The sequence below is a fragment of the Corapipo altera genome, unplaced genomic scaffold (assembly GCF_003945725.1).
Source record: "Corapipo altera isolate COAL_440 unplaced genomic scaffold, ASM394572v1 23, whole genome shotgun sequence".
In the NCBI taxonomy this organism is placed as follows: Eukaryota; Metazoa; Chordata; class Aves; order Passeriformes; family Pipridae; genus Corapipo; species Corapipo altera.
The window spans coordinates 11,580,790-11,599,347 of record NW_020884878.1 but is presented as its reverse complement, the minus strand read 5'-3'; the positions used below and the strand labels follow the sequence as shown (position 1 = coordinate 11,599,347).

At 42.7% G+C, this 18,558-nt stretch overlaps 2 protein-coding genes across 5 annotated transcripts in view; both read right to left on the bottom strand.

Moving 5' to 3' along the window:
• The window catches only part of TC2N (tandem C2 domains, nuclear), a 37,567-nt gene extending 36,869 nt beyond the window's left edge, over nucleotides 1-698 (bottom strand). For 2 of the 4 annotated variants that reach the window (XM_027638151.1, XM_027638155.1), the window contains exon 1: nucleotides 265-698. The gene's annotated coding sequence lies outside the window, so the exon portion shown is untranslated. Of the gene's footprint in view, nucleotides 1-52; nucleotides 162-264 lie in introns of those variants that run through there. The other 2 variants (XM_027638152.1, XM_027638153.1) reach the window with 2 other exon arrangements.
• A 14,437-nt stretch (nucleotides 699-15,135) lies between these two features.
• Nucleotides 15,136-18,558, bottom strand: part of FBLN5 (fibulin 5) — a 48,107-nt gene continuing 44,684 nt past the window's right edge. The window contains exon 11 of the mRNA XM_027637708.1: nucleotides 15,136-18,011. Within this exon, the coding sequence (XP_027493509.1) occupies nucleotides 17,850-18,011 (162 nt within the window). The 3' untranslated portion in view covers nucleotides 15,136-17,849. The remainder of the gene's footprint in view (nucleotides 18,012-18,558) is intronic.

The window sequence follows — 18,558 nt, the reverse complement described above, 5'->3', positions numbered from 1 at the left end:
CCCGCTCCCGCTCCCGCTCCCGCTCCCGCTCCCGCTCCCGCTCCCGCAGTACCTGCTGGGAAGGCTCCTGGCCGCCCCTCTGCACACTCGCGGCTGCCGCCGGCCGCCTCCTGCCCGGCGGAGCTCCTGCGGATCGGCGCTGCCCTGCCCCGGCGCTCTCCCCGGGCTGCTCTGCCTCCCTCCCGCCCGGCCCCCTCCTGCCCTTCGCAGCGGGCACTGCCGGCCCCGCCGCCCGCCAGGTGCGCTCCCACAGCGCTTACTCACCGATCCCTATCGCGGAGGGGGAGTTTCCCCGCCGCCCTGGGACTCTCCCGCCTCGCCAGAGCTACTCACTGGGGCGGACTTGCCTCCAAACGGCTGCCAGTGACTCTGTCGCTTGCTGGACCATGACACCTGCGAAGTCGGTGCCAGAGCTGCCCCTCGCTTTGCTAGAAGCACAACTGGGCGTCTGATTCAGAGGGAAAAGGCGAATCTTTCTTGTTTTACAATGTTCTTAGAAAATGGCATGTCTAGTTGGAATATGGATCCCTGTCAAGTTAGGCTTTATATGGACACATGAGAAAGCCCCTGCCACAAGAGTGCATAGTCTGTAGGGTAATTTAGGGATCTCACACGGGGGATTGGTTCAGAAATTTCATCAGGAAATTCTGGTTTGGAAATTTTCTTGCAGGAAGGAAAAGTTCTGGGGGGCTCAAGGTGGTCTCTCCTCGATTCTAGTTTTTGATAACTAGAAGTGCTAAAGTACCCCAGGAGGCAAATATGAGCAGAAGGTGGGGCTACATTAGTAGGAAATGGGGTGTATTTCCCGAAATAAATGCTGTTTACACTCTGAGAACATGAACATTTCCAGTCTGAAGTTTTGCACAGTGACTCTAATAGCTCTTGATTTGAGGTCTTTCGTGGATTCCCCATCCACCAGGACTGTAGTTTTTCTATTATGATATTTTTCATTTTAAATTTTATAGCACCACAGACCTGCTGCTAACTAAGAATTTCATGCCTGTCATCATGCAGTATAACACAGCTACTTCAAGCTCCAGAGCCATTGCAAGGGAAACCCTCTGCCAAAAGCACAGACTCATAGTGTTTGAGCTAACAAAGCATCTCTGTTCATCTCTGCATAGAGCCAGTCGCAAGTACTGGGTATCATATAGCAGAGGAGCTCTGATTCCTGTTAATGGAGCTCATGAGATTATGTGTGGTCACTGTTTTAAAGAAATACCAGTAACCTGGTATGCTTCCAGAATTATCTGAGTCCTCCTGAGGTGCATATTAAGCACCCATTTCAAGGCATCTCGCTAAATTAATTTACATGGTCGAACAGCTTTATTTACACTGTTCATAAAAGTGTATTGTTTAATTACTGATAAGGTCTCTGTATGCAGTTTGCTGCTATCAAGTTACGTCAGCATTTTCATGCTCAAGAGTTTTTCAGGCTCTCACCGACTTCCAGTCCTGCCTGAGCAGCTCTCCAGCTGCTGGAGTCAGCAGTGCAGTAGCAGCCAGCCTTTGGGACTGCAGATTGCCTCTCTGATGAAGGAAAGGACACTAAAAATAGTATTTTTTATAAGGCAGTTAAAGGAAAAAAAATAGTTTGCAGTACTAGTTTCCGTCTTAATCAGGGCAAGGCTGTGCTCTGTAATTTGAGAGGGTCCCTTCTCACACCCCTGCGGCTCTTTTCATGATTTGGGGCACATCTTTCAGTCTGCTTTCAGCTGCTTGAAAATTAGGAAGTTAATTTCAATAAGCACAAAATGCAGCTGCACATGGTAAGGGATGTGGACAACCTGATCTTGTGTGGAGGGGGAGAGCATTACTGTGTTATGGTTTTTTTAGTTAGGATGGGAAACAAACCTCCCCCCTCCCTTAGAAGATTTTTGTTCCAAACAAATCTAGTCTGAGATCAGCAGTGAAACCAATTTACCTTTGTTTTTTGCTCCTCAGACCTCTGTGTCAGCTGCAAATACAGTCTTCCTTCCCTGCCAGCCTCCTGGCAGCATCAGGAATGCCCTATGCTCTGCTCTAGCACTTGCTAATCTTTCTGTAACTAAATCTTGCTTGAGAAACCTGATGATGTTCCCATGCCTCACTGATGCCTGCTCTCAGCCCCTGTCTTCTCTGTGTCCATCCCAGGCTGCCATTGTAACCACTCATCCTCACTAGTTCCTGGTGCTCTGCAGCTCCTCATGCTCCTCATGTGGCCTCCACCCAGGGCACCCCTGATACTAAGACCAAGCTAATAAACTGGACTGGTTTTGGCTGGCTCTGCCAAACCACAGTGCTCTCAGCTCCAGAAATCCAGGGCTGAGATACTTGAGCAGACCCTTGCAGGGCCAATAGAGGAGAATTTATTAGTCTGGGCTATGCTTCACCTCTCATATTCCCCAGCGAGGCCTGTCTCATCTGTTTTGAACTGCTGCACAGCGGACTTTTTCACTTGTTGCTGAGGCTGTTTATGCTATTGGATTACAACATGCCAGTGTTTTTCTTGGTGAAACAGGAGTAGCCAGAAGTAGCTATAAGCAGGAGTGCATTTTATCATCCCTGGGCCTCAAATCTTCAGGAACTAGACCTGAAACAATAAAACCCCTATGATAAATACTGACACAATGTTCTTGAGTAATTACTTAAATCTGCAAACGCTTTCAAATACATTAAGAGCCTTTTTCTTCTCTTTGTGCAAATATTCCAGTGAACGAAGTTTTCAGGAGGTATGCTGATGGAGGCTGCAGCTTTGCAAAACTCCAGCCCGAATTCTCCCTCTGATCCGTTGCATCAGAAACCTGATCTCACCACTTGTGCACACTTACTGAATCGTGCCAACTTCCATGTTAAAAATCAAGAGGTTCAGAGGTTGAATCAATGTTTACACAGAGGACGCTGAAATCTTTCAAACACAAAAGTGGAAAACATAATTGCATAGTAGTTCTTGCCCAGTTTACGAAGGCTTACATGAAATTAAGCAGTTGGTGATTGCAAACACCCAGCTCTTCTGAGAATCCTTCAGAGCAAGCAAACATCTAACACTACTGCTTGTGAAATATTTTAGTTTCAGAAACTGGTATCAAGTGATGTACTTATGATGAGAGTTAAAATCCAGTATATATTGCAATAGCCAAGTGATTAGGTCAGCTATCAGGACCCAAAAGCCAGGGCGTTATCAGGATAAGTCCAGCACACACAGCCTACAACGTCTCATAGCCAAACTCCATGTGTAGCCACTCAATTAAGTTTTCTAAGGCAGAGGCTTTGTGAGAAAAAAAAAAGGATTTTTCAACTTAGATTTCAGTGAAATAGCAGAGTACTTTTCGGCTGAAGTCTTTAAGCGGTTAATACACCTTCATTACAAACAACTTCTGCAGCCAGAGGATTTTACTACTATTAAAGTTTTTGCAGCAGAAATCTTTGTCCCTTGAGGTTTTGCTGGGAGAAACATGAAACTGTTTCTTCATCCTCCCTGTCCTACTCTCAGCTGGAGCCTGTTTTTTTCCATTCCCTTCATAACCTTTGGGTTTAGCTGACACCTTCCCTCCTCTGCCACAGATGCTGGGTGGGGTTCACACACTTCATTATAGAAAGCTGCTATAATTCAGTTCATGACTATTTATTTTTTCCTTTTATCAAATGAATGTTTAACATCACACTTTCTTGACATAATCTGTTGTAATTCTGTCCACCATCTGAGACTGCAGCTAGTTGCCTCTTCCCACAGAACTGCAGGAGGACAGCTTTATTGCACAATGTCCAGCACTGTTTGAAAATGTTGCTACAATGCCTAGAGGAGCAATTGTATGGAGATGCTTTGCTGTTCAAATTAGACCTTCTCTTTATCTCATTCAGATTTGATGTACTGTGAATTTGAAAACAGATTTACTGACTTGTTATGTCTTGCCATATGCTCTAAGTAGATTTTCTCTGTACACACACATCATTAATACATTCTGATAATAAATCCAAGGAGTCCTCATAATTCACCAGAACACTTTGGTACTGTCTCTCCGCAGCCAGCTCCACATATGTTTGAGCTGCACAGTTGCTTCTAAGCTACATAGTGGTTTTCAACCTCGTAAATACCTGCCAGCCCCAAACTAACTGAAGACAAGGAGAGGTTCCAGGGTGGCACTGAGGCACAAGGGTGCTGTTCTGGGCAGGCCATGAGCTTCAGCCTGGAGTGATGAACAGGAGGGACTGTGGGTGCATATTTATGCAGGAGCAAGTGGTTCCATTTCATCCTCAGGAGGCATTTCTTGCTGCTGCTAGTGTCTAGGAATCCAAGATGATGAATCCAATAAATTCAGGAGGAATTATAAACCTTTAGGTACTCTTGACAAAAGGATGAAACAGAGCCAAGGCATGCTGTCCAGTGTTTTCCAATTGCATCCTTTTCTCACCTGGCTTCATTAAGAGCCAGCTACTCTTAATCCAGCACAAGTTTGGGAAGACATTGTCACATCTGCTGGAAAAAGGTAAGGTTAAATGTTATCAACATGTTGACACCTTCAGATATTTTCTAGAGCCCCTATACCTGCAAGATTGTGAGTACATGGTGCTACCTCAGCTTTAAAATGAGCTTACTCCATGCAAAAGTCAGTTGGCATATCAAATGTGTCATTTGGATCCAAACAATTCCAGTAGTTTACTCTTTGTTTCAGTGCTGTAGGTGGTATGTATTTAGTGTTTGTCTGGATCCATACAGTCTGCAGTTTGAAAATTGCATTTTCAGGGTAAAGGATAAGAGAAAGGTAGAACCTTATCTGTTGCTGATTTCAAGAAAAATTTGAAAGATGAGTTTTCTTTAGAGTTCCTGTCTACCTCTCAGTGTAATGGTTGGACTCAGTTCAATAACAGTGTTTCAAGTTGTTCCCAAACCTTCATTGTTAGGGGAAAAAAACCCACAACAAAACAGGAAAGACCTGTTTCAGGAAAGGCTGTTGCATCACTGAAAAAGGGCCCATGGAGCACCTGACTCTGAAATGTGCTTATTTATTATAAATAATTTCCATGGCGTCACATTAACAAACATAAAAGGTCACGAACTCCTGTATTTGAAGCAAATGTGTTTGACATCTGGGATCTGGCAAAAGTTCCTCCTGTGGGATAGATTGTTTTCGCAGAGCTTTATTGAAGAATAATATTAAGAAGGAATTACGAAATATTAGTGTAACCCAGTAAGAAATTATTATATTTTACAAGCTAGAGATATAATAGATCTCACAGAATTATTTCAGTTCATCTGATTCAAAAGCACAACAAGGAATACTGTGACCAGCTAGCAATGAAAATCTGTGGGGTTTAAGCACTGCAGTTAGAAATGGGCTGGAAGGAGAGGTTCAAATGCAGGCAATGGCTTAAACATAGCTCTGTATTTTTGCTACGCCCCCACTCTATGAAGTGAGTGAGGAGGGAATTGGCAGGGAGCATTGGTAGTTGAGGAAGCCGAGAGCTGAGTGGGAAGCCAGGCCACCCCTGCGCACCCCCAGCCAAGGAGCTGGGCCCCAACCCTGGGCATCAGACACCTTCATGGGGCTGGGGATGGGCTGGGGCCAGGCAGGACACCAGGGCTGTGGGGAGCTGGAGACTGACGGTTCATCCTTTCTCCTCACTTACTCATGCAAGTGAAAACCTCATAGGCGCAGCCGTTTCCCTACCTGGGAGATTCTCTCTGAGTGGTTTGTGAAGCCCAGTCTCCCCAGGATATGCTCTCCCACCAGGCTGGCATGGTGTCACCTCCTGGGGTGCCTGTGCGATGTCTCCTCAAACACCATTACAATCTCACTTGCCTGTGACACTGCCCAGAAATGCCTCTTTCAGTGTGGAAGAGGGGATGAGAGGAAGCTCTCCATGTCCTCCCAGTCTCCTCAGGGCCTGGGTACTTGCCTGTGCAAGAAAAGGCAGAGCAGGCAACCAACTCATGGACAGGGCATGTCCAAACACCTGCCTGGCCCCTTTCCTCCCCTCTCTTTTTTGGGACCACAGGATCAGGTACTGCTGCCCTGCCCTGGGTTTTCACACCATCTTCTCTCTGGAGTCTGCTCAGGGCCTCGGAGCTGGCCTGTCTCCTGAAAGCAGACACAGGCCTGCTTGAGGATGAGCAGATGTTCCTCTCCCTGGGAAGCAGGGGCCAGCCAGGTGTCACCCGTGCACAGAGCAAGATCAGCACACAAAAGGTCCTTCCTGAAAGGGTCTGAGTCAAGAAACAGGGCCAACTTTTAAAGCAAAAACAATTTATTGTTTCCAGTTGTAAAGATTCTTTCTTCCTGTCTTCTGTTTTCAGGTAAAGCAAACTTCGTTTACCTTGCTGAAAGGGGGTGATGGCAAAAAGCCATTCCAAAAGTCATTGCACTTTAAAGCTGGCTGGACCCATGGAGGTGAAGGCACTGGGAAGAAGATCCATGGAGGCCAGTGACTGATCGCCCAGAGAAGCTGGAATCCTGGGTTCAAAAGGAGAACACACACTGACCTCCAAGCCAGAGATTAGAGCACATCCCTCAAGGAAAGGCAAGGTACTTAAAGCCATTTAAGAAATGACATAACTAGAAACAGAGGTTACTAGCCCACTCTAATTTTAACACTTTAACCCAGCTGCAGATTGTTTTGATGTTCCCAGACAAACATGCCAGTATACAGCACTCTTAAGATACATGAAATAAAGGAAAGCCAACCTGCTGCCCACCCTCCCGGCCTTCACTGTGCAGACCTGCCAGCAGCATTGGCTGCTCCTCATCCTTGCACCCAGAATCACTGGAAGGTAAATGTGCTGTAGCCACGACCCTTGCCGATATCACTAGGTATTTTAGGGCAGAAATAAAGATGCACTCTCACCCCAAAGCAGAGGGTTATGCATATTTAACTCATGTTTGGTTATACACAAAAATATTCAGATGGGAGAGAACATAAAGCCCTTCAGACACTGCTCTGCCAAACAGATTGAAGCGGGTTACACCTTGGTACAACTCAATCGTACAACTGAGTTGATGGGTGCAGGTGTCACAAATCAGTGTTTTACCAGGAAGTTTAACAGCTGCAAACTGCAGGTTATTTATTCTCCACAGTATTTTCTTGAGAGTTTATTTTCAAGAATCCTGAGTCAGCACTAATAACTGTAGGTACAAATATTTATTTGCAGGACGCAGTATCTTTGCTATGTTATTTGCCTGTACTCCCCAAGCCAAGAAGTTTATATACGTATGACTAAGGCTGGCCTTCCATGGTGAGCAAATACCCACTTGCCTCAAGTATTTTCAGTTGTCACTATTGCTTTACCTCTTAGCTCCATAAAAAATAGATCATATGGTAGCAAGGAATTCAAGAGTGAAGGGTTAATCATGTCACTGTCACTCAGAAATTAACTTCACATTAAACCCCCATGCATTTGTATCAAAGTGACATAATGAAAAATGTGGTGGGAGATGGATGATGCAGTCATTCAAGCAAGCAAGGATTTATTAAATTAGTTCTTCAAGATCTTAGAAAACCTAACTGAACATTTCTCAGTTCAAAGCTGTGGCTCTTCTCTCTCTTAAACTGATGTGTTGATGCCATAGTTTTCTTTAGCAAACGGATGGAGAATGTGTTCCAGTACTGGATTTTAGGGAGCCTTGATGATAATTTTGGAATGGTATGGTGACTGAACTATGCAAGAGCCCAAGAAAGGAGAAATAAAACAGGCTAAAAAGAGAAAAGTTGGGAATGCAGAAGTGCTGTTAAAGATCAGTAATGGGCTGTCATTCAGGGCAGTCCTTACAAACAGTGGCACAGACTATAAACGTTGTGAAAGAGCTGAGGTCACATTTGTTGTCCTAATGAGTTACTGGTGTGAGAAAGTGTTCACCTGTATGAAACGGGGAACTGCTGTCTGGCTTCCTGGAACAAACATGTAGGGTTCATTTTTTCCATCCCTGATTTGGCTATGTGCAGGCTGACATCAAGGACAGTTTAACAACATTCAGCAGCACCCACAGGCCTGAGGAGGAAGCAGTGCCACCAAAAACAGAGAGGGAGGAGAAGTCAGGAGTTCTGGTACACAGAATACAGCCCATGGAACTTCTCAAGGAAATATGATTCATAGCTTATCCTTAAGGAAGTGCAGCAGGAGGTTAAATCCCTGCAGGGTATCAGTTTTACAGCCCAGCCAAACCCCATCTCTCCAGCAGCACAGAGTCCTTTACCAGCTGGCTGGACAGAAGAGAAAGTACAATCTACTTCAGCTTTGTCCAGTCTTGTGAGTCTTCTTCGGGGACACCGTGGCCTTATCCACAGAGCTCTTGAGAAAGGGAGAGTCCCTTGGCTGGGAGGATGCTGTCAGAGCAGATTGGTCCTGCACTGTGAAAAGAGCAGTAAAAGTGGAGGGGGTCACACTATTCAGTCCCATGTGCAACCCCATTTAAGACAAACATGGCAGAATGTATAATAAACCTAAAAAGCAGACTGTTAGGAGATAAAGAAGGATAAAGTGGCTCAGGTCTGGAATCTCAGATTAGGCTACTTGAGCTGCATGCCAACAGCAAAGTCAGAGCAGCTTTGTTTCCTAAAGTGTCCATTCTCTACCACATTGAGAGAAAAACCCAACCCTTCAGTACCTTCACTGATCAGGCCACTTCAACGAGGGCTCCTCAGTCTGGACTGTAGAACCAGAAGTCTTTAATCATGGGTCACAGACCTACTTTCTCATTTTCTTTGAACAGTTCTAGAGAGTTGTTTTCTTCTCCTGAAATTTTGCAGCTCAGCATTCCTGCACTTGGCCTCTCCTCTTTCAGTTTGCATGTGTGCCCGTTTCAGTGTAATTTTTTTTGAGCATGTGATTCAGAATTTATGTGTTTGCAGTGTAGTGAAGGGAAATGACGTGTCCTTGTGATACTGTAAATGAGCAGCGGCAGTTCCTCTGAGTTCATATCAGCTTTCTGAGTGGCTTTTAAATCATCACAAGGCCAGTCAATGGCATGTTACCTCCTTCACTTCTGCAGAGAGTTGTTTGAGTGATAGGAATGTGAGAGAGCAACATTGTGACATAAGTTCATTCACTTTCCTCTGTGCAAAACAGAACCAGTATTGCCTGTCCTTGCAATTTGATGAAATAAGAACATTCCACGTGCAAAACACAAACCCAACCAACAAATGCTCAAACCTCATTAAGCATGGGTCATTAAGTATGGTGTGGGTGGAAAAGTCTTTCTTTTACTAAAGTCACAAGATATGTAGTGCAGGTGGGAGTGAGAACTAGCCACTAGTTAATAATTTATATATGAGGAAACCAGATCAGTCTAAATTATCTTGTATGGAGACAGATTTATTCTGCCAAATGTAAGCCAAATTCTGGCCATGGCCTCCTGATCACCATACCAACTCCTGCCTTTACAGGCTCCAAAGACCCGGGACAACTGGAAAAAGAGAGTGGCACCATGTCAGGCTGGGAGGAGAGCTCATCTCCTGGGATCCTCCAGGAACACTTTCAAGGCTGCAGCATGTAGCCTGTACACCCTCCCATACACCCTCCAAATGTATGCTGGATAAAGCATGACTGGTGGTTGGGGGAACCTGGGCAAGGGAGCCATCCTCACCATCAGAAGCTGTGACCTGCTCCAACCTTCAGTGAATTGCAGGAGAAAGAATTGCCTCAGCTATGTCAAATTCCTGGTACAGATAAAGTAGTATCACACACAAAATGTTAATCTGAGCCTTATTACACATAAACCCACAGGAAATGAAGGTAAAATACACACACGTACTTCTGTGTGTATTTTACAACATAAAAACTGTGAAAGAAAATTAGCTTCTTGAGAATTAGTTGTATTTTGCTTTGAAATTTTCTCTTCTACAGTCTGTATGTTACTAGAATTTATGACCAATAGATGTACCAGTATCACTGATCCTCATTCAACTTGCTTTGCAAAGGGGTTGCATAATTCTGGCATGAATACTTGCAATGATCCTATATGAACACCACTAAACCTGGCAATGATAAAAATAAGCTAGAATTCAATTATAAATTTTGTTAGCAACATAGTTATTTTTAAAAAAGCTTTAAAATAGTCCCTACTGGCATATTCAATGTTCACCAGCTGTAAAACAGTGCAACAATTAGAAGCTCATTTTCTGCTACAAATGAAGTAATGGTTATAGGTTAAAGGGGCAGAGGGACATTGAAACCATCCATTTAAAGTTACAGTAAAAACAGTACTCTTCCGAAAAAAAGCCCCAGAGGATTACAAAATATAACATATTTATTAATCCAGACAGCCTGCAAGTAAGAGTTAGGGAAATGACTGTTTAAGCAGAAACAGAAGTTCTGTGGAGCATCCTTTGAGCTGGGCAGTGAGTCCTCCTCCTTGCACCTGTACTGGCTGCAAGATAAACTATTGGTATAACAACAATTATACCTGTGTACTAAATGTTCTATACCTAAAATTGTATTTATAGGTTTCTGGGTCCAGTGCATCTCATTGGGTAACGGACTGACCAGGGCATAATTTTTTTGAAAACTGATGCTGCATTCAAACACATGAATGCCCTCCTATTATTATTATTGAAGTGACTGTTAGCATTTCCTAAGAAAAGCTGAACTGCTTCATACAGCAAGAGAGATTTGTCTCAGAGCATTCCTTAGTATTTTATACTATCTTGGTGTGTCCTCCCCTTGCCCCTGGCCGTGCCTGGCTCTTTCTTGGCTGGACCATCAAGCAACCATTATGTCTGTGTCATAATAAGGATCAACCCTTGATCCTGCCTTGGGAGATAGTGATGCTGGAGGTCAAGGAGTGAATTTTCCCTTTTCCAAATGTTGCATGGAATGTCTTAATTTCAGAGCTATTAATAGGCTGCATAGACACTTATCTTTCTAAGGAGATTATCTCCTTTTTAATATTTTGTGTTTCTGGTTGATTATTTTTGCTCATGGCAATGATATCATAACCAAAGCATTGAAGGTTAACTAATCAGCAAGCTCTTTTTTATTACCTTTCTGGTTCAATTGTAGTTTTATCGCTCTATAATTCTCTCTTTGCATCCATGGGTATGACTTTACTCTGCTGTGAACTGAATGCTGTCACACCATCGTCAACTCACACCAAATCAGACTGGGCAATTCTAAGTGAGCACAACCCTGGGGAATGGCAGAGGGATACACTAAAGCTTGCTGCAGGTATTATGTGTGGGGTAGGCAACAGCTTGGTCCTTTTAATTTTGGTCATTTTAAATGTTCCATAGATGTATAAACAGAGTGAGAAATGTCTCTATGGACTTTGTGCCTTCCTCACTGAGCTGGGGTGCAGACTTGGGCTAATAGGTGTTTCTGGTCACTGCAGGAGCTCAGAGATCTCTGTTGAGCAGCTGCTGTTGTTTTGGAAGAAGTCAATTTTTCTGTCCCCCTGCCCTACTTGAATGGCATCAGATGTCAGAATCCAAAGGAGTATTTTAAAATTATGAACTAGATTCAAGTTTTCTTGGGGATATTGATTTGAATAACAAATCTATATAATCTTGGTGGGCCTTCTGCCTCTTTGCATTTCACATAATCTACAAAATAAGTTTACTGACCAAAATGTTTCTTAAAACCAGGAATTTCTCATGAATACTGGAGAACTCTGGTCCTGGATTTTCAAATTGTGTTTACATTATATGTAGGCAGCCAAGAAACACCACATTTTGAGAATTTTTGGCAAACCTAACCTTTGTAGCTATGATTTCACATGTTGGTTGCAGAACATTTACACCAAGTTGTGGATGAACCATCTCCAAACTAAGGTCTCAGTCTTGGCAAACACATGCAATGTGCATTATGCAGAATACTGCAGAATTCCAAGGAAGTTGACATAATCCTCGATAGGTTACAGAGAGGAAAATTTTCTCTGAATGATGCACGAGCTGTGACTATGCGAAGGCTTGGGTGTATCTTCATGTTTTAACAAAAAATGAAGTCAAGTGCCTGGGTTGGCCTTTGAAGAACGGGAGTGAGAATTCATTCATGAGAACACCTCTGTGAATGCCTTGAAATACCAGAGGAAATGTTGAAGTGTAAAAGGTTATCTCAGGAAATCTCAAAGTACCCAAAGATAGTGCCCAAAGAGAAAGAGATACTGCAATCATGCTACTGTTTATTTACTGGAAACAATCTTTCAGCTCTACTGTAAAAATAATACATATCTGCTTACATTTATACCACTGACACTGAGATTTGAGACTTAAAATAAAGCTGGCCTAAATCCAGACCTGATGTGAGGTGTTTAGCGATCACTGACTTCAGCATAGTGATGATCACATTGAATTCTCTCTGACTGGGGCCAAATACTGTTTTTGGAAATTGGAAAAGCCTCATCCAAGTTGTGTAAAGCCTAAGGATGTATTGCATAAGCATGTCCTTATCAGACTTCTTAAAAAGCCTTGAGACTATCAAGCCAACATGATACAGATGCAATTTTGGGATAAAAGTGATTAATCAGGACCTAAAAGAACATCTCTCACTTTCAAAACTGAGGAGTTGTGGGGTTTTTTAAATCCTGCTCATGAAGCCAGGCTCTGCCAGCAGACTGGGCAATCCCTTCAACCATTCACACCCAATACTTTGCTGTAATGGGGACCTACCAACATGGCAGTGCCTGCATCTCCAGTGAAACACATGAAGAGCTTGTACAGGTGGTGTGTGCAGAAGAACCTGACTGGGAAATAATGGATCTGTCTTGGCTGTGAGAAAAGCAACTGAGGTCAGTCAGACCCTAGGAAAGACAAATAGCCTACAACTGATTTCCAAAAAGCAAACTGAAAAATGTTTAGCAGTGCCAGAGAAGTGGAGCTTACTGAGCATGTGCTTGCAGTACATGACAATAATAAGCTCATTTGTCCAGGACAAACCCCAGAGGGAAAATGAGTGACTTCTGGGTACAGGAAAGGGAATTGAAAGAGTCTGAATATTTCAGGAGTTCTTGGTTGCTGAAGTGTTTTCTAAGGATCCCTTTATTACTCAGATACATTCCTGAATTCCTACATTGAGATTATTGCATCATTATTTACTTACTGGTGTAAAGGTGTATCTGCCTTGTACCCAAACTCTCCCTCATGTGGCTTCACCAGTATTAGTTGAGTTACAGAGGAGGATCAGTTTGGACAATGCAAACCACTAGAGGGATTTCAGAAGACAGAGCTAAGAATGGGAATAGGTGAGATTTCCACATCCAGTGTGCACACTTACAAACATCAGTTGTAGTCTGCACTGAAACAGGTGAGGAAAGAGGCTGGGACAGTGTCACAGACATCCCCACACAAATAACTCTGGACCATTACACTCCATATGGCACTGACCCTTCAGCATGTCACATTTCTGGAGCTCTCTGCAGAATCTCCAAAACTCTAGTTATGACCATCAGCCTCAGGCCTCATACATGGCACCTACTTTGGGGTTGAGCTATTCAAAATTGGTTCAAAGACTTAAACCAACAAAATGTGATGGGTGTAAATCACTTGTCTGCACTCGTGTCAGATAAGAAACAGAATTTGCTTGTGCCATATTGTCTTACAGCTTCCAAATGCAGAACCACACTACCACTTCTGCAGCTTCTATAAATTCTTCTTGTATACAGATACATGTGCAGTGCTTTACACAACACACATTGAAGAGTCTAAGGACACTTGTTATCTTTGCATTGAAGAGCATCAGTCATGCAAATTAACACCAGCTGAGGGGTTTGTCTGTCCAGGATGGAGATTTATTTTAACAACAATTCCTGTCAGGCTTGAATAACATTAAGGCATACTTTTATTCCTTCTCTCTCTTTTTTTTTTTTTTTTTTAAATTAACATCTTTGTGTTACAACATTTCCATTGTGTTCTACTACAGCTACACGCTACGGAAGATATTCAGTAGCATATTCTGTGAATAAGCCAGACTGGAGAACTTGCATGACCACAAACTGTACTGATTATATTGCTCTGCTTGCTCTAAACAGAGAAAAATTAATGTGTAAGTTTTGCTGATGCTGACACCATGTTTATGAGACAAAAAAAAGCTGACTCTTCTAAAAGCTAAGTCAAAAAAAGGTAAACATGAGTACAGGCCCCCAACTGAAAAGGAGAGAACTCTGTGTGAATGGCCCTGGACACTACACTCGGTGGTGGTGGGTGACCAGTCCTCAAAGAAGCTTAGTTATTTTCAACAAAGGTATTGTAGTAAGAGAATCACCAGTTGAAAAGTGATTCTGTGGGATCCAGCAAACTCTTAGGTGAAATAATGTTTTGTTGTCTGTGTCAAAAAAGTCAATCCCCTAAAAATATCTCAAAGCTAAATAAGCCAGATGATAGGACCCATTCAGCTCTATAACAATGGATCATTCATCTCTTGCCGTTTTAATCCCTCTGGCACCTAACTCGACCAGCATGAATCACTTGGTTCATTTGTCAGAATAGTTTCTCCTTCGAAATCATGGTGATCTATATCAAAGATTACTGCAATGACTGCTTTCTTTTGCCTTTATTTCCATTATTGCACTGACATTAGGTGCTGTACAAACATACAGTGAGGGGCAGTCTTCCTCATGAGGACTTACATTTAAACAGACATGACAGCTGACAGGCAGAAGAGGCAAAGAGCTGTCCCTTCCCTGATTGACCAGGGAGAGCAGAATCAGAGGGAAGCCACACATACCCAGACCAGGGTCTGTGACCTCATCTGTGCAGCCAGAATACTGTCTTTTAACCATATGGTAAAATTCCTTGTGTTAGAAGACCCTCTGTAGAGGGTTAGAATAAGGAATCATTTTCTGAGCAGACCTGGAATTCTGTCTGCTTTTAGGGAGTCCTGGCCTCAAAGGGCGATGGTCTATTGGAAACAGACCCCTGACTAGGAAATGGAGAGTTTAGATGTTGTAAACTGCTACTAATTTATTATTTTGAGATTGGCATATATTTTGGCAAAATTTAAGTTGGCTGGAGTGATAGTGAGTGATGAAAGACGTTATGGCAGTTGAGAAGTGGCTGAATTCCTTTGTTTCCAGACTTTCCACTTTTTTTTTTAAGGCGCAGACTGTTTATATAGAAAGTGTAATATTGTTTTATGGGTATTTGCTGGATCCTGCTAAAACCAAGGATTCAAGCTTTACTCTTTTAACAAAGTGTTTTGTTATGGAATTCCTCTGGGGTTTGATGTTCCTAAATTAGGGTTAAATCAGGTTGGTATGTGGGGGCCATGGGAGAACAGCCCAGAAGTGAGAAACTGTCTGATGTCTAACAGGGTGTGCTTCCTCTCCAGGAGGTGATGTGATGATAGGAAGAAAAGGCCTTCTCAACTGGACATGAAGAAGCCATAACATAGAGGCACAAAGGGGGGCAAAAAGGGGCTTTTAAGCACTGGGAAAATGTAAGAGTTTGACATCTTCAATGCAAGGTCCTGCCTGCCCCTTGTCTGCTCTCTGGTCCACCAGAGCCTGCATGTTTCCCATGTTTTACTTCCATCACCTGGGACACATGAGCACTTTTAGACCAATGGTTATAAACTAGCATTCCTCCTTCCTGATCGTCTCTATTTTTCCCGCCAAGACTGTGGTATTTGATGAGACATGATACACTCAGGAAACAAATTCTTGTTTCTACTATTTCTCTACCCATTTCCTTTGCATTCATCGCCTCCAAGTCAGCTACTCACAAAACTCATTGGCTTCCTGCCCTCAGCTTGGCCCACTAAACCCTGGAGTCAGACTCCAGCCTTTTTGTTTTTACAATAAAGGACAACCTTGTACAGAGCTCTGAGCTGCAGCATCCTGGGATGTTGTAGCAGCACAGAGAAAACCTTTAAACCATTAAGAATCAGAAGCTGCTCAATTCAGCGCTTTGTTGCTGAGAGCATCAGGGCTTCCTTCAAGCTGAGTACAAGGAAAAAGAGGGGACTCTCTACTACAGCTAGGGAAAAACAATTCCAGACTAACTCACAAAGCTTTCTAGGAACAAAAGGCAATTTTTTGATTATGTCATCCACTCTGTGTTGTGATAACTTTCCAAGTCTGTATTCTCCCATTTAATGCTCACTCCACTTTAATGAAGACATAACATAAAGCTGCTACTCTGCTCCTGCCTCCTTGCATTTTAATCTTCATAAACTCCTCCCAAGTAGCACTGAGCACTTCCAGTCCTCACAAAGACAAAGGAAATGTTATCTTTCCGGCCCTAGCAATGCTGGAGAGCAAATAAGCCAGTAAGAAAAATGAAGCAAAAGAGCTGTTCTAGACAAATTTAAGAACAAGGCATAGGGATCCTCATCCCGACTAAAATAAAAGACCAAAGTGCCAATGGCTTCTACAAGCATTATACCTTCAAACTATACAATTTTTTTTTTTTTTCAAGCTACTAAACATATATAGAGATTTGGCTTAGCACTGAGAGGCCTCAGCTGGAATACTTTTAACAGTTTTGGGCACTGTGCTTCAAGAAAGATGTGAACCAACTGGAGAGAATCCAAATGAGAGCAACAAGAATGATCAAAGGTCCAGAAAATGTGATGTATGAGGAAAGACCAAAAGAATTGGGTTTGTTTAGACTAGAGAAGAACAATCTGAGAGGAGACATGACAACAGTCTTCAGACACGTTAAAGACTGCTGCAAAGGGGAAGATAAACTGTTCTCTATTTCTACTAGAAGTAGACTAAAAAGCAACAGATTACAGTACTGGAGATTCAGATTGGACTTTAGGAGAAATTTTATATTGGTTACAGCAGTTATACCTGAGAAAACAATGCCTATGCAAACTGTGAGATCCCATTGTTTGAGATGGGGGTATTGCTGCTTTGTGGTAGAAGCATGAATGAAAAAGGTCCTAGTCCTTTTCAGCTTGTTTTCCCCAATGTTAGGAATGTAGGAGAGACAGTGCAGGTGAAAAGAACAATTCGTTTTTTCTGAAGGAATTTGGACACGTCTGACCTGAGTAGTCTTTGAACAGATTAGTTGCAGCCATAACTACAGAGATGGTATTACTACCTTGTAGCCATTAGAAACTGTTTGCAACTGTCACACTTAGGGAAAAATAAAATTCTGATTTTTATCTACTCCAAAGTCCCCACTTATTCTGGAAATTATTCTGGCAGTTGGAAGCCTGTGTCAAAGATGTTGAGTACAAATAAGTATACAATCTTAAATGTTGTGAAACACACCATCCAGTGATAGATTTCTCTAAACTCTGTTATATAGAAAGATTTAATATAGGAAGGAACCCAAACATGTGACACTTCGTAAGAAAGTAAAAGATTACATAGTACAACATGTATTTTGGAATGAATTTACAATGAATTTTAACTATAAAATAGAATCAAAGAAAAAACAGGTGAAACTAAGACAAATGCAGGGTGAATTGAGACAAAGGGCCTGACTGATAATTCCAGAGATAATTGGGAATGCAAGTTAGGACTTCGGAGATCCCTTGTTTTGATAGGTGGGGATTTTGTTTCTGTTTCTGCTTGTTTGTCTGCTTTCCGTTTATAATGAAAAAAAAATTAAAAAAAATGCAAGATTGCAAAAGCCAGCTTTTTCCTCAGTTTCTTTGGTGCTTTTTGCTAAGCAGCCTTGGAGCTACAGAGGTTCACAGTCTTTCACATAGACTTATGCCCTAGAAGTGTTTACAGCGAAAAGAAGAGTCCTTAAAATACATGACCACACAGAGAATCACATGGGATCTGCTGAAAATACATCTTCAGATGTCTGCATCCTGGTAGGGACTGTGCATGAAGAGGCCTCCCTGCTCAGACAGGCATAGGTCACCGGGTCTGTAGAAATAGTGATTTGGTTTGGAGCTGCTATATGTACTGGCTTTTGAGGAGAGAGTTCTGCAGAGGAGGAACTGTCTCTTTTGGTTTAATGTTTCCAGGGCACAAACTCAAGGTTTAGAAGGAGTACTGTGATACGAATATCCTCAGCCGGATGACAGAGCTTCCTCTGAAGTTGATGACAGTGTTAACAGTGATCATTTCCAAGTCCAACTCAACAGTACGGGGCCCCTTCACAGGGCGGGTCATCACCAGAGTAGCACTGATTGGTCCCGTTTGCTGTGCACAAAACAAGAGAAAGCAGGTGAGATTGCCAAAGCCAGCTCTTGAAAACTACTCTCTCACTATGGTCTTCAAGCAGCCAAAATAGGTGTTTTCTGTTGCATTGTTTGTAACCGCTGCAACTGATAGGACAGAGCTTTATTTCAGCATTTGGCTCCTTTTCAGGGTTTTGTATGAACTATCACCTTCTACAGTTTGTAAAGCCTTTAAAAGCCCTGCACATAAAAAGAGCTATTGAACACAGACACTTGCTATTGCCCAAATGGAAAAAGATGAAAACATGGATTTAGGGTATAAACAAGTATGTCACCTTTTTGTTTGTTTGTTTGTTTGTTTTTGTGAGATACTCTTTAGTTTGATGTAAAGGACAGTGTTACTGTGAAGCAGCGAACACTGAGAAGGGGTTATGTTAACAGAGCTTGGAGAACAGACATTCCCATGTGAACAGGGTTCAGGCTTGTGGTACATTGTGTGTGTTAATGGCACAAACCTCACCCTCCAAAGAGAGCTTTGAATATGTGAGGGCACTTCAGAAAACCAGTCC